Consider the following 15,283-nt stretch of genomic DNA (forward strand, 5'->3'; position numbering starts at 1 on the left):
GAGCAACCTGCTCTGCCAGTCAGGAGCAGTCTGTGAAATTATTAGAATGTCGTCAAACAATTAAAGCTGTCCAGGAACTACAACTTTCGACTCACCCATCTGCAGCATCTCCAGTGAACTCTGTACACCGAAAATCGTCTTCGATTCTGAAATTGTGTCTCGCATGTACACACTGTAATGTGGGATTTGGGTGGAGTGGGGTTTCGGGTGGTAGAAGTGCGGGAGTATCTCAGTATAATTTTATTAAACGTAAAATCTTATTGAAAACTGAACAATCAAAGTTAAACAGAACTTAGTGCAGCCCACTTCCTCCTTGACAATAGGTCTCAAACAGGAATATAACAGTTAAAAGTGCCTTCAACACAACGAAACATAATTCAATGAAGCAATGAAACCAACTTGGCCCCAACACATGCAATCGGGAAACAACGATAACAATTACATTTTGTGGTCACTGGCCAAAGACGGGTGTCAAGAATAAAAATATAGCTTATACAGTAACTGCAGAACACTAAGACAACTCTGAGGCTCAGCTCAGACCACCCAAATAACTCGCAGCTAAGCGTTGGTCTACGGTACGCCCATCACCAAATAGTCACTGTGACAATCTACTATCAAGAATCAAGAGGACTAGCGACGCATATATCACAATACAGTCTTCGGTAAAATAACTGGCAGTCTGGATATAACAGTGACCCTATTCTGTAAAGACTATTTATCGTCTTAGAAGTGTTTGTTTTCCATATGCTACTAGAGTAATTTTCAAATGGAATCTGTAGTCATATCTGGAGGTTTATTATCAATGTTATAACTGATAATTGCATATACCTACATGTTCGTTCCTTATTGGAGCAAAAGGTGTGTTAGAAATTGTTAGTGAGTGATAAGAATAGTAAGAAACTAACTCGATGGTCGTGCGAGAGGTTGATAACAGCAGAGAACAGAGCAGAAAAAGAAGTTATCGCCACTAATATGCATGGCGATGTTCTAGGAAGTGTCTGGAGATCATCTAAATCTGTTGAAACACTTTCTGGACGAACATTAAGCGTTGCCAACGCAGGAAAAAAAGAGTAGTTCAAGAACAATGATGTCAATACTATTTAAGAAACACATTACTGGTTTGGTGTAAAATACTAAAGCAGAAGGAACTTCCTCACATTACGACGACCACACTGTTATCCTGCCTTACTACCGCGGTACCTGATGTGTTGAGGGAGGCCAAAGTCCGTTTGCTCACATGGACCACATTACAGTGACGCTCCATCTATGAGTTAGTCGGCCACACTGGTCTGTGGACATCTCGATCCAGGCCGCTGACTTGTGCTACGCTTCGATACACATCTACTCTCCACAAGCCACCTTACGATGTGCGGTGAAGGGTAGTTTGGGCACCATTACACTTTCTCCTTTATCAAGTTCCATCTGGAAATGCTGCACGGGAACAAACGTCAGTGGGCTCCCATATTAGGCGGAACTTTTCCCCATAAACATTGCACAAGATTTCTGACGGAAGAAATAATACCTTGTTTGACTATTTTTTGAACTATTCTCTCTGTATTTTAAAAGGTAGCCTCTCTAATAGTGTCTGCTATTACAGCTGGATGACGTAGTTGATACTGTATAAATGTTTCCAGAAGTGGAGTAGAATTTCTTTTTTTTTCTCGTGACCAGCTGGCAAGACGAAAGACTGGAAGAGCATCCTGGACGTGAACGTGCTGGGTCTGAGCATCTGCACCAGGGAGGCCGTGCAGGACATGCTGAGCAGGGGCGTCGACGACGGCTTCATCATCCACATCAACAGGTGGGTCTGTGGCACTTCCTGTGTCAGCCTCATACTCACTTTTATTCAGTAATATTTCATGTAGTTAAATAAGCTTGCAGTCTTGTGTAACATGTTTCTAGTACAGCTTTTCGACTGTGAGAAGAAAGTCTGAAAGTGTTCCTCACACCTAGTGAACACCTGTTGCAAGAGGCGCAAGGTAGCACCAGCAATTATAGTCCGTGCTAAAAGGTTGTATCACGTACAAGCTCAGGTGAAACTCTTGAATTTCAGCACGTAAAGAATACAGGCATTTTAACACACAAAAAGTACTAAGTAATCCATGCACGAAAAGACCCCAGAATGGAGAAAAAGTAAACTGGACAGGGTCACCAGTACATAACTATTTAATTTTCTGGTTAGCAATTCTTAAGGAAGTTTAAAAAAAATTACGGTTGAAAAAAATACGCTAGCAAAATCAACCAAAGCTGCCCAATACTAGCCGTATAAGTCTTGTCCGGATACTGTAACTCGGTCTTTTATCGGTCAATGTAAGGTGCAGGAGCAGTGAGGGCAGTTTACTGTTGTACTCGGAGTGAATGCGCTCATTGTCATCGGAATAAAGCAAAGAACGTAATGCAGTACTCTGTTGGCTATTTCTGAGCAAATGGTTTCAATCTGATCTATTACCTTTAATGCAATTTCAAAAACAGTTAATTCCTAGATAGATGGACAACGGCTCTGTTAGTGGTGTTATTTCACCCAGCGCAGATAATTTCGTTACGACTAATGAATGTATTTGAACTTTACTAAGACCGTGTACTGTTACGCGTACACTACCATTTCTTTAGATTTCGAGTTTCGTCTGTCTTGAGGTGATAATAGTTTCTGTCAGGAGACGTCGAAATCTAGTTGTTTATCCGCATTTCTCAGCTAGCCAACGACAACACTTAACACGTAACACTGTACACTTCTGGCCATTAAAATTGCTACACCACGAAGATGACGTGCTACAGACGTGAAATTTAACCGACAGGAAGAAGATGCTGTGATATGCAAATGATTAGCTATTCAGAGCATTCACAGAAAGTTGGCGCCGTTGGCGACATCTACAACTTGCTGACATGAGGAAAGTTTCCAACGGATTTCTCATACACAAACAGCAGTTGACCGGCGTTGCCTGGTGAAACGTTGTTGTGATGCCTCGTGTAAGGAGGAGAAATGCGTACCATCCCGTTTCCGACTTTGATAAAGGCCGGATTGTAGCCCATCGCGATTGCGGTTTATCGTATCGCAGCATTGCTGCTCGCGTTGGTCGAGATCCGATGACTGTTAACAGAATATGGAATCGGTCGGTTCAGGAGGGTATTACGGAACGCCGTGCTGGATCCCAACGGCCTCGTTTCACTAGCAGTCGAGATGACAGGCATCCTATCATCCTATCCGCATGGCTGTAACGGATCGTGCAGCCACGTCTCGATCCCTAATCAACAGATGGGGACGTTTGCAAGACAACAACCATCTGCACGAACAGTAGGACGACGTTTGCACCAGCATGGACTATCAGCTTGGAGACCACGGCTGCGGTTACCCTCGACGCTGCATCACAGACAGGAGCGCCTGCGATGGTGTACTCAACGACGAACCTGGGTGCATGAATGGCAAAACGTAATTTTTTCGGATGAATCCTGGTTCTGTTTACAGCATCATGATGGTCGCATCCGTCTTTGGCGACATCGCGGTGAACGCCCATTGGAAGCGTGTATTCGTCATCGCCATACTGGCGTATCACCCGGGCATAGCGTGTGCGTTCGCAGAAGGTCAATGGTCGGGAACTCGCACGGGAGTTGGTAGATTAATTTGCCACGAGTAATGATGGGCAAACATCTATTAGGCGCATTACGAATTTAGTGGTGTGGACATTTTGGGAATGTGCGTCTCACGGGGAGCGTGCTAGCCCTCGGTGGCTCAGATGGATAGAGCGTCTGCCATGTAAGCAGGAGATCCCGGGTTCGAGTCCCGGTCGGGGCACACATTTTCAACATGTCCCCGATGAGGTACATCAGCACCTGTCTGCAGCTAGGGTGTCCATTTAATTAACATTTCATATACCATAGTAGCAGCGCCAGAAGATAGTAAAAATTTGCATAATGACCTGAAGAGAATTGATGAATGGTTCAGACTCTGACAGTTGACCCTGAACGTAAATAAATGCAACATATTGCGCATACACAGGAACAGAAATCCACTACTGTACAGCTACACTATTGATGACAAACAGCTGGAGACAGCGTGTGCAGTGAAGTATCTAGGCGTAACTATCCAGAGCGACCTTAAGTGGAATGACCGTATGAAATAGATAGTGGGAAAAGCAGACACAAGACTCAGATTCATCGGAAGAATCTTAAGGAACTGTAACTCATCCACGAAAGAAGTGGCTTCTAAGGCGCTTGTTCGCCCGATTCTTGAGTCTTGTTCATCTATCTGGGATCTCTATCTGATAGGGCTGATAGAGGAGATAGAGAAGATCCAATGAAGAGCGGTGTGTTTCGTCACGGGATCGTTTAGCTGGCGACAGAGATACCAAACAAACTCTACTGGCAGACGTTACAAGAGAGACGTTGTGCACCACTGAGAGATTTACTATTGAAATTTCGGGACATCACTTTTCAGGAGGAGTCAAACTACATATTACTCGTTTTGTAAATAAAACTGTCTTCTCCTTTTCCAAGGCATCATCAGTGGGATCTGTAACGATACAGTTTTATTAGTTTCAGATTATTAAACAATTCACTTCACGATCTGTTTGTAAAAAAAACAATTACTTACAATTTGCTGATCTGCGTTTTCTCACACCTGGTCTGGAGGTCGCACTACCACTTTTATCATTGCCATATAATCACATCTTTGTGCTCTCGCCTTTCACACACTGTTCATCATGTTTCTCACTCTTTTTTGTGGTGGACTATTGTTCTTTTGGCACTCGATACAACTATTTCGTCGTACACTGTTTTTCACAACGTAAATATTGCGACTCCATTACGTGTTTAATCTATTTTGGTATGTTTACCTATTTGTTGCCAACCTACCGAAGTATATGTTCGAGGCTAACTTATATTTATGATGTTTATACCGTATGTGTGCATGAGTGAGAGAGAGAGGGGGATAGAGCCGACGAGTTTGTTTGTTTGTATTTTTTTTGGGAGGGGGGGGGGGAGGGGGAAGGGTGTACTTGCTGTTAGCGAGTCGTTGGAAACTTTGGTGACAGCTGATTTGACTTTTCAGTATTCTGTGGAGGTTTCTGTGGAGGGGTTCATGCATGAGTGAAAAACAATGTACAACGAAATAGTTGTATCGAGTGACAAAAGAGCACTTGCCCGCGAAAGGCAAAGGTCCCGAGTTCGAGTCTCGGTCCGGCACACAGTTTTAATCTGCCAGGAAGTTTCGTATCAGCGCACACTCCGCTGCAGAGTGAAAATCTCATTCTCGAAACATCCCCGAGGCTGTGGCTAAGCCATGTCTCCGCAATATCCTTTCTTTCAGGAGTGCTAGTTCTGCAAGTTTCGCAGAAGAGCTTCTGTGAAGTTTGGAAAGTAGGTGACGAGGTACTGGAGGAAGTAAAGCTGTGAGGACGGGGCGTGAGTCGTGCTTGGGTAGTTCAGTGGCAGAGCACTTGCCCGCGAAAGGCAAAGGTCCCGAGTTCGAGTCTCAATCCGGCACACAGTTTTAATCTGCCAGGAAGTTTCAAAAGAACATTTGTCCACAACAAAACAGAATGACAAACATGATGAATAGTGTGTGGAAGGCGAGAACACAAAGATATGATTATATGGCAGCGATAAAAGTGGTAGTGTGACCTCCAGACCAGATGTGAGGAAACACAGATCAGCAAATTGTCAGTAATTACTTTTTTTTACAAAAAAAAAAAACCACGAAGTGTACTGGCGTCTTCGCTAAATAAAGCAACTAGCAGCAGGAAAAGGCAGTTTTAATTAGGAAACAAGTATTTATATGCTTGCTGCGCAGGATGGCCGTACAAACAAACATATTACTTCCCCCCCACATACATCTTGCGTATTGACGACGAGGAGAAAATTCGAGAAATGAGAGCCAATACAGAGGCTTACCGACAACCATTCTTCCCACGCACTATTCGCGAGTGGATAACGGATGGAGGGATCAGATAGTGGTACCGAAAGTACCCTCCGCCACACGCCATTAGGTGGCTTGAGTAGTATGATGTAGATGTAGATGAAGGAAGAGATCGGTGAGGCTCTGGAAGGTACCGACAGGGACGTGGCGGCATACCGACTGCAGTGCCGTGACCAGTTGCCTATATTTCTCAATTGAGGGTCCATGGTGCGAACAGCACGAACAGGGTGGTCCCACATATTCTCGAGCCCACAGATTCTCGCATGGCTTAATCCCTGAGAATTGGGTGGCCAGCGGAGCGTGGTAAACTCATCCTACTGCTCTTCGAACCACGTTCATACACTGTGAGCCGTGTGACATGTTGCATTGTCCTGCTGGTAGATGCCATTGTGCCGAAGAAAAACACACTGCTTGTACGGGTGTACATGGTTCCCAAGGATAGATGCATATGTGTGTTGACCCATCGTGCCCTCCAGAATGACAAGATTACCCAGGGAACACCACGAAAACATTCTCCAGACCAAACGCTCCCTCCTCCGGCCTGTCCCTTCCGACGATTGTTGCAGGATCTTTGCGTTCATAAGTTTCGTTCGAGTGGAACATAATACAGGGTTATTACAAATGACTGAAGCGATTTCACAGCTCTACAATAACTTTATTATTTGAGATATTTTCACAATGCTTTGCACACACATACTAAAACTCAAAAAGTTTTTTTAGGCACTCACAAATGTTCGATATGTGCCCCTTAAGTGATTCGGCAGACATAAAGCCGATAATCAAATTCCTCCCACACTCGGCGCAGCATGTCCCCATCAATGAGTTCGAAAGCATCGTTGATGCGAGCTCGCAGTTCTGGCACGTTTCTTGGTAGAGGAGGTTTAAACACTGAATCTTTCACATAACCCCACAGAAAGAAATCGCATGGGGTTAAGTCGGGAGAGCGTGGAGGCCATGACATGAATTGCTGATCATGATCTCCACCACGACCGATCCATCGGTTTTCCAATCTCCTGTTTAAGAAATGCCGAACATCATGATGGAAGTGCGGTGGAGCACCATCCTGTTGAAAGATGAAGTCGGCACTGTCGGTCTCCAGTTGTGGCATGAGCTAATTTTCCAGCATGTCCAGATACACGTGTCCTGTAACGTTTTTTTCGCAGAAGAAAAAGGGGCCGTAAACTTTAAACCGTGAGATTGCACAAAACACGTTAACTTTTGGTGAATTGCAAATTTGCTGCACGAATGCGTGAGGATTCTCTACCGCCCAGATTCGCACATTGTGTCTGTTCACTTCATCACTGTTGCTTCATCACTGAAAACAAGTTTCGCACTGAACACATCCTCTTCCATGAGCTGTTGCAACCGCGCCGAAAATTCAAAGCGTTTGACTGTCATCGGGTGTCACTTGGTGGATCTTTGTTGAACTTCGTCCTGAAGTGTCGTTGCACTGTTATGACTGATGGGAGTGCATTTCAAGCACGACATACGCTTTCTCGGCTCCTGTCGCCATTTTGTCTCACTGCGCTCTCGAGCGCTCTGGCGGCAGAAACCTGGAGTGCGGCTTCAGCCGAACAAAACTTTATGAGTTTTTCTACGTATCTGTAGTGTGTCGTGACCATATGTCAATGAATGGAGCTACAGTGAATTTATGAAATCGCTTCAATCATTTGTAATAGCCCTGTAGATGATTCGTCTGAAAAGGCCGCCAGTCGCCACTAAGTAGACGCCCAATTGCCGTATTGGCGTGAAAATTCCATCCTTTGTCGCGGATGAACAGCAGTCAGCAGGGGTGCATAAGCCAGGAACCCGCTGTGGAGGCCCATACGCAGCGACGTTCACCGTGCGGTCATTGAGGTGACGCTGATGGTAGCCTCCAGTTTCATCTGGCTCGTCAGTTACTCAGCACTCGTTCGTACACTTCTGCACAGCTGTTGTTCACCCCTGTCATTTATGGCCCGCGGTACATCACAGTTGGCTCGGCACCGTTTTAAGGTAGTGCATTATGCTATGCACGATATACACTCATGCTCATAAATTAAGGATAATTGCAGAATGTGGTGCCACACAACGTGACACTACACAAAAGGCGCTAATAGCATAGCCACATAGGGAACACACACGACACAGATCTGTAAGTCCACGGTATTGGTCACAAGTTGAGAAAACCGTCCCGAAACACATGTGCTACAAAACGCCAGTGTTTCCTGCGCATGTACCCCGACATCAGTCTGGGATATGATCACCATGCACACGTACACAGGCCCCACAACTAGTTGCCATACTCTGGATCAGGTGGTCGAGCATCTGCTGGGGTATAGCTTCCCATTCTTGCACCAGTGCCTGTCGGAGCTCCTGCAGTGTCCTAGAGGTGTGAAGACGTGCAGGGATACGTCGACCGAGAGCATTCCAGACGAGCTCGATGGGTTTTAGGTCTGGAGAACAGGCTGGCCACTCCATTCGCCTGATATCTTCTGTTTCAAGGTACTCCTCCACGATGGCAGCTCGGTGGGGCCGCGTGTTATCATCCATCAGGAGGCAGGTGGGCCCAACTGAACCCCTGAAAAGGCGGACATACTGGTGCAAAATGACGTCCCGATACACCTGACCTGTTACGGTTCTTCTGTCAAAGACATGCAGGGGTGTACGTGCAGCTATCATAATTCCACCCCACAACATCAAACGACGTTCTCCATACAGGTCCCTTTCAAGGACATTAAGGGGTTGGTATCTGTTTCCTGGTTCACGCCAGATGAAAATCCGGCGAGAATCACTGTTCGGACTATACCTGAACTCGTCCACTGTTACAATGACCATGTACTGTGTTCTTGACACCAGGCGTGACGGGCTCTTCTGCGACCAGGGGTGGGTGGAATGCACCTTGCAGGTTTCCGGGCGACTAAAGCATGTCTATTCAGTCGTCTGTAGACTGTGTCTGGAGGCAACTGTTCCAGTGGCTGTGGTAAGGTCACGAGCAAGGCTACCTTCAGTACGCTGTGGCCGTCTGCAGGCACTGATAGTGACATATCGGTCTTCTTGTGGTGTTGTACACTGTGCACGTCCCGTACTGTAGCGCCTGGACACGTTTCCTGTCTGTTGGAATCGTTGTCATATTCTTGAGATCACACTTTCTGGCACACAGAGGGCCCGTGCTACGACCTGCTGTGATCAACCACCAGTCGCCCTAGTATTCTGCCCCTCATAACGTCATCAATATTTGTTCTTTGAGCCATTTTCAACACACAGTCACCATCAGCACGTCTCAAATCGTCTGCACACTTACTCGCTGCTCAGTACTCTGACATGCACCAACACACCTCTGCGTATGTGGCCTGCTCCTGCGCCACCGTGCGACGACCGCAGGTCAAATGCACCTAATGGCCATACACCGAGGTGATTGAAACCCCCAAACCGCCCACCAGAGCGTTGTTTCACAATGTATCAGCATTACCTTAATTTATGAGCTTGAATATACTTTAATCACGGCGGTCGCGAACGGTTTACAGACTTTTTCGGAAGTATTTCCACTCTTCGCCCAAAAGCCAGTGATTACGCCCTTTTGATCGTCGGATAAATCGCTCCGTTTCCACATTACGAGAATGACTGCACTCCTTTCCACATCCCCTGAACATGATTTATGTATCCCCCCCCTCCCCCACTATTGGTGCTGCCATTTAAGTCATGTGAGTGATTATTGCACGTTGACATCGAATATAGGCAGCAGTCACATTAATGTGACGGAACTGTGCAAATTCTAACTGATCTCCTCCTATATTCTCCTCTAGCTTGTTTTCTATTCGTCTCAGCACTATTCTGGTCACAACCTTGGTAAAGTGGCATATAACATTAATTATCCTATAATCTTTACATTGACTGGTGTTGCTTTTCTTTGGTAAGGGAACCACTGTGGTCTTAAGGAGATCTTAGAGTCCGATACCGATGTTATGTATTTTGTTGATCAGGTTTGTAATTACAATTATAGCATTTCCTGAGATCTTCGAGCCTCAGACGGAATTTAATTACAACCCATCGCTTTCCTTTCCTTAAGATCCTGAATCACTTCTCCACCACACGTTTTTTTGTTATTGGTCCTAAGGGATTTAAACAATTATCAGTGTGGAAAACCATTAATATTAACTATGTGATGCACTTTATCGTGTATCGTCTACGCAGCCAATTCTCCAGTAGCACAGAAAAAAAATCTGAATCACTACTAGTTATAAATACTAATGTAGAATATGTGGATTTGTTATAATCAGTGTTGTGTGGATTCTTAGTAGGGACGATACCACCAAGTCCAGTAATAGCAGTAGAGATACCCCTCACATGTCCTCCGATCAGCATGCTGAATGAGAGAGGGAGTAACCATACCAGTAATAGTGGTAACTATGCTGTGAGAAAATCTACATCTACATCTACATCCATACTCCGCAAGCCACCTGACGATGTGTGGCGGAGGGTACCTTGAGTACCTCTATCGGTTCTCCCTTCTATTCCAGTCTCGTATTGTTCGTGGAAAGAAGGATTGTCGGTATGCCTCTGTGTGGGCTCTAATCTCTCTGATTTTATCCTCATGGTCTCTTCGCGAGATATACGTAGGAGGGAGCAATATACTGCTTGACTCTTCGATGAAGGTATGTTCTCGAAACTTTAACAAAAGCCCGTACTGAGCTACTGAGCGTCTCTCCTGCAGAGTCTTCCACTGGAGTTTATCTATCATCTCCGTAACGCTTTCGCGATTACTAAATGATCCTGTAACGAAGCGCGCTGCTCTCCGTTGGATCTTCTGTATATCTTCTATCAACCCTATCTGGTACGGATCCCACACTGCTGAGCAGTATTCAAGCAGTGGGCGAACAAGCGTACTGTAACCTACTTCCTTTGTTTTCGGATTGCATTTCCTTAGGATTCTTCCAATGAATCTGTCTGGCATCTGCTTTACCGACGATCAACATAATATGATCATTCCATCTTAAATCACTCCTAATGCGTACTCCCAGATAATTTATGGTATTAACTCCTTCCAGTTGCTGACCTGCTATTTTGTAGCTAAATGATAAAGGATCTATCTTTCTATGTATTCGCAACACATTACACTTGTCTACATTGAGATTCAGTTGCCATTCCCTGCACCATGCGTCAATTCGATCAGATCCTCCTGCATTTCAGTATAATTTTCCATTGTTACAACCTCTCGATACACCACAGCATCATCTGCAAAAAGCCTCAGTGAACTTCCGATGTCATCCACCAGGTCATTTATGTATATTGTGAATAGCAACGGTCCTATGACACTCCCCTGCGGCACACCTGAAAACACTCTTACTTCGGAAGACTTCTCTCCATTGAGAATGACATGCTGCATCCTGTTATATAGGAACTCCTCAATCCAATCACACAATTGGTCTGATAGTCCATATGCTCTTACTTTGTTCATTAAACGACTGTGGGGAACTATATCGAACGCCTTGCGGAAGTCAAGAAACACGGCATCTACCTGTGAACCCGTGTCTATGGCCCTCTGAGTCTCGTGGACGAATAGCGCGAGCTGGGTTTCACATGACCGTCTCTTTCGAAACCCATGCTGATTCCTACAGAGTAGATTTCTAGTCTCCAGAAAAGTCATTATACTCGAACACAATACGTGTTCCAAAATTCTACAACTGATCGACGTTAGAGATATAGGTCTATAATTCTGCACATCTGTTCGACGTCCCTTCTTGAAAACGGGGATGACCTGTGCCCTTTCCAATCCTTTGGAACGCTACGCTCTTCTAGAGACCTACGGTACACCGCTGCAAGAAGGGGGGCAAGTTCCTTCGCGTACTCTGTGTAAAATCGAACTGGTATCCCATCAGGTCCAGAGGCCTTTCCTCTTTTGAGCGATTTTAATTGTTTCTCTATCCCTCTGTCGTCTATTTCGATATCTACCATTTTGTCATCTGTGCGACAATCTTGAGAAGGAATGCTGTCAGTCTTCTTGGCACGTCAGTAGCCTGTTACTCCTGATGAAGGTGATACAGGTAATAACAGAAAGCTCAATTTTCTGCTCTAATTTAATGCCGCAAGAAGACCGAGCACATCTTTCACGAATATAACATTACAGGAAACTTTGCTCCAGTACTAACACTGTGTCGTATTTACTCCTGTTGAAACATTTGGCCCAACAATAAGCAAAGCTAATGTTACCTGCGTGAAGAGTTTGACAGAGCACTGAAAGACCTGAGTCGAAACAAGGCCCCCGGAGTAGACAACATTCTATTGGAACTACTGACGGCCTTGGGAGAGCCAGTCCTGACAAAACTCTACCATCTGGTGAGCAAGATGTATGAAACAGGCGAGATACCCTCAGACTTCAAGAAGAATATAATAATCCCAATCCCAAAGAAAGCAGGTGTTGACAGATGTGAAAATTACCGAACAATCAGTTTAATAAGCCACAGCTGCAAAAAACTAACACGAATTCTTTACAGACGAATGGAAAAACTAGTAGAAGCCGACCTCGGGGAAGATCAGTTTGGATTCCGTAGAAATACTGGAACACGTGAGGCAATACTGACCTTACGACTTATCTTAGAAGAAAGATTAAGGAAAGGCAAACCTACGTTTCTAGCATTTGTAGACTTAGAGAAAGCTTTTGACAATGTTGATTGGAACACTCTCTTTCAAATTCTAAAGGTGGCAGGGGTAAAATACAGGGAGCGAAAGGCTATTTACAATTTGTACAGAAACCAGATGGCAGTTATAAGAGTCGAGGGACATGAAAGGGAAGCAGTGGTTGGGAAGGGAGTAAGACAGGGTTGTAGCCTCTCCCCGATGTTATTCAATCTGTATATTGAGCAAGCAGTAAAGGAAACAAAAGAAAAATTCGGAGTAGGTATTAAAATCCATGAAGAAGAAATAAAAACTTTGTGGTTCGCCGATGACATTGTAATTCTGTCAGAGACAGCAAAGGACTTGGAAGAGCAGTTGAACGGAATGGACAGTGTCTTGAAGGGAGGATATAAGATGAACATCAACAAAAGCAAAACGATGGTAATGGAATGTAGTCGAATTAAGTCGGGTGATGTTGAGAGTATTAGATTAGGAAATGAGACACTTAAAGTAGTAAAGGAGTTTTGCTATTTGGGGAGCAAAATAACTGATGATGGTCGAAGTAGAGAGGATATAAAATGTAGACTGGCAATGGCAAGGAAAGCGTTTCTGAAGAAGAAAAATTTGTTAACATCGAGAATAAATTTAAGTGTCAGGAAGTCATTTCTGAAAGTATTTGTATGGAGTGTAGCCATGTATGGAAGTGAAACATGGACGGTAAATAGTTTGGACAAGAGGAGAATAGAAGCTTTCGAAATGTGGTGCTACAGAAGAATGCTGAAGATTATATGGGTAGATCACATAACTAATGAAGTATTGAATAGGATTGGGGAGAAGAGAAGTTTGTGGCACAACTTGACCAGAAGAAGGGATCGGCTGGTAGGACATGTTCTGAGGCATCAAGGGATCACCAATTTAGTATTGAAGGGCAGCGGGGAGGGTAAAAATCGTAGGGGGAGACCAAGAGATGAATACACTAAGCAGATTCAGAAGGATGTAGGTTGCAGTAGGTACTGGGAGATGAAGAGGCTTGCACAGGATAGAGTAGCATGGAGAGCTGCATCAAACGAGTCTCAGGACTGAAGACCACAACAACAACAATGTTACATCGTTACATGATCATTCAGAGTATGGTGCAAGGTTGCGTACGAGAGTGTTTGTTGAAATGTGTGGCAAACATTGAAGCTAAGTTCACGTAATTTTTCCCGGTCAGTCGTATGAATTACTATGACTGTGGAGTTTATTGACATTGCCTAGATAAATCTAAACACAGTTTCGCAAATCACCACCACTGAATGATGTGCTTCTTCAGTTTGAGGAAAGTAGGAAAATCAAAGGAACAGTAGGAAAATCAAAGGAACAGCAAGAAAGATGGGGAAGATATATGAAGAAGTAGCACACTATAAAAATAGGCAGAAAAATATCACATTTGTGTTTCACTGTTAAACTATTTGTTGAGATTAATCATCCAAAGTAATGCTGCACATACTGACTTCCTATTCACCTGCGAAGTTGCAACCAGTATCTAATGTTGCAATCTGTTTCCTAATTTTCAGTGTTGCAGGACACACACTGCAGCTTACAGATGGTAAGGCGATGTATGCTGCCAGCAAGCACGCCGTAAAAGTCCTGCTCGAAGGGCTGAGAAAGGATCTCGTGAGCAAGGGTAGCAAGATACGAGTTGGGGTAAGTTATCCATTATATGTGGTACATGGCTAGCAGGTGTATGTCAATCGTTCTCATGTCAATTATATTTCCATATCACTATTGTTAGGAGTACTTTTGTCTTTTTCAGTTTTCGTGACACAAATTTTTTTCACCTACTCACACTCCAGCTATCCTTAGCAATGTAGCATATACCTATCTCCTAAAAGTACGCTGGTTCTCATAAAACAAAGAAAAACTCAAACTACTATCAAAAAACGAAAATGTGGTATAGAACGTACCTTGCGAAAGTATAAGACACATGACACATGGTTAATTGTACAAGGGAACACAGTTCTGCATGAAGAATCAGTGATTGTATGCTGTTTATGTTAACCATATAAAAACTAGATCAATTTGTTTCAAATACGTAATATTAACTGTTAATTTTTTGACATAAGCTGCTTGTAGGTAGTAGTTTGTTTAACAGGAGTAGTTTCAGGCGTTGCCCACCATCAACGGTGTCTCTACTAGACAAAAGACACATATTTCTAATAATGTGTTACTTATAGTTTACATAGTAGTGTTTCATGCACATGTGATTTTTCAGTTCTTTGTAAAGCGATTTCCAGTATACTAATGCTCTCTAGCGTATGCCAATGACAGTATTTAGTAGAATTCATGTAATAATGTATTTTGGGATTTATATGTAAATATGTGTAATCAGCATAAGGATATTTTTACTAATATTTACACAGTTACCGTTGCTAACTGCTGCAAATGCGAAAATTATTTTGTTATACATTACAGGATTTGTATTAGCTGTGTTAGAAGAACATAGACGTGTGTTATCATTAAAGAAACTAGTTCTGTTAAATAAACTACTACCAACAAACAACTTATGTCAAACAATTAATGATTAATATGACTTATTTAAACTTTCTACAAGCTGCCGAGCACCTTACGTAAAAAACATTCTAGATAAGTTTACTAGAAGTAAAATATCACTCTTGCGGATTTTTTGTAACCTTCAGCAAATGAACTACACATACAACGAACTATGGTGCCATTTATCATCGCTGTGTGCTCCATGCGACGTGAATGCCATCCGTCTTACAAAGGTAACCTCTGCAT

General features: G+C 43.8%; 1 protein-coding gene and 1 non-coding gene across 2 annotated transcripts in view; both read left to right on the forward strand.

Annotated features, from left to right (window-relative positions):
• The window catches only part of LOC126151976 (dehydrogenase/reductase SDR family member 11-like), a 78,300-nt gene that overhangs the window by 48,134 nt on the left and 14,883 nt on the right, over positions 1-15,283 (forward strand). The window contains exons 3-4 of the mRNA XM_049915976.1: positions 1,672-1,801; positions 14,062-14,191. Coding sequence (XP_049771933.1) covers positions 1,672-1,801; positions 14,062-14,191 — 260 coding nt within the window. The remainder of the gene's footprint in view (positions 1-1,671; positions 1,802-14,061; positions 14,192-15,283) is intronic.
• Positions 3,716-3,790, forward strand: Trnat-ugu (transfer RNA threonine (anticodon UGU)). The gene has a single exon. It is a non-coding gene; the product is annotated as a tRNA-Thr (tRNA).

Source organism: Schistocerca cancellata, chromosome 2 (genome assembly GCF_023864275.1).
Source record: "Schistocerca cancellata isolate TAMUIC-IGC-003103 chromosome 2, iqSchCanc2.1, whole genome shotgun sequence".
In the NCBI taxonomy this organism is placed as follows: Eukaryota; Metazoa; Arthropoda; class Insecta; order Orthoptera; family Acrididae; genus Schistocerca; species Schistocerca cancellata.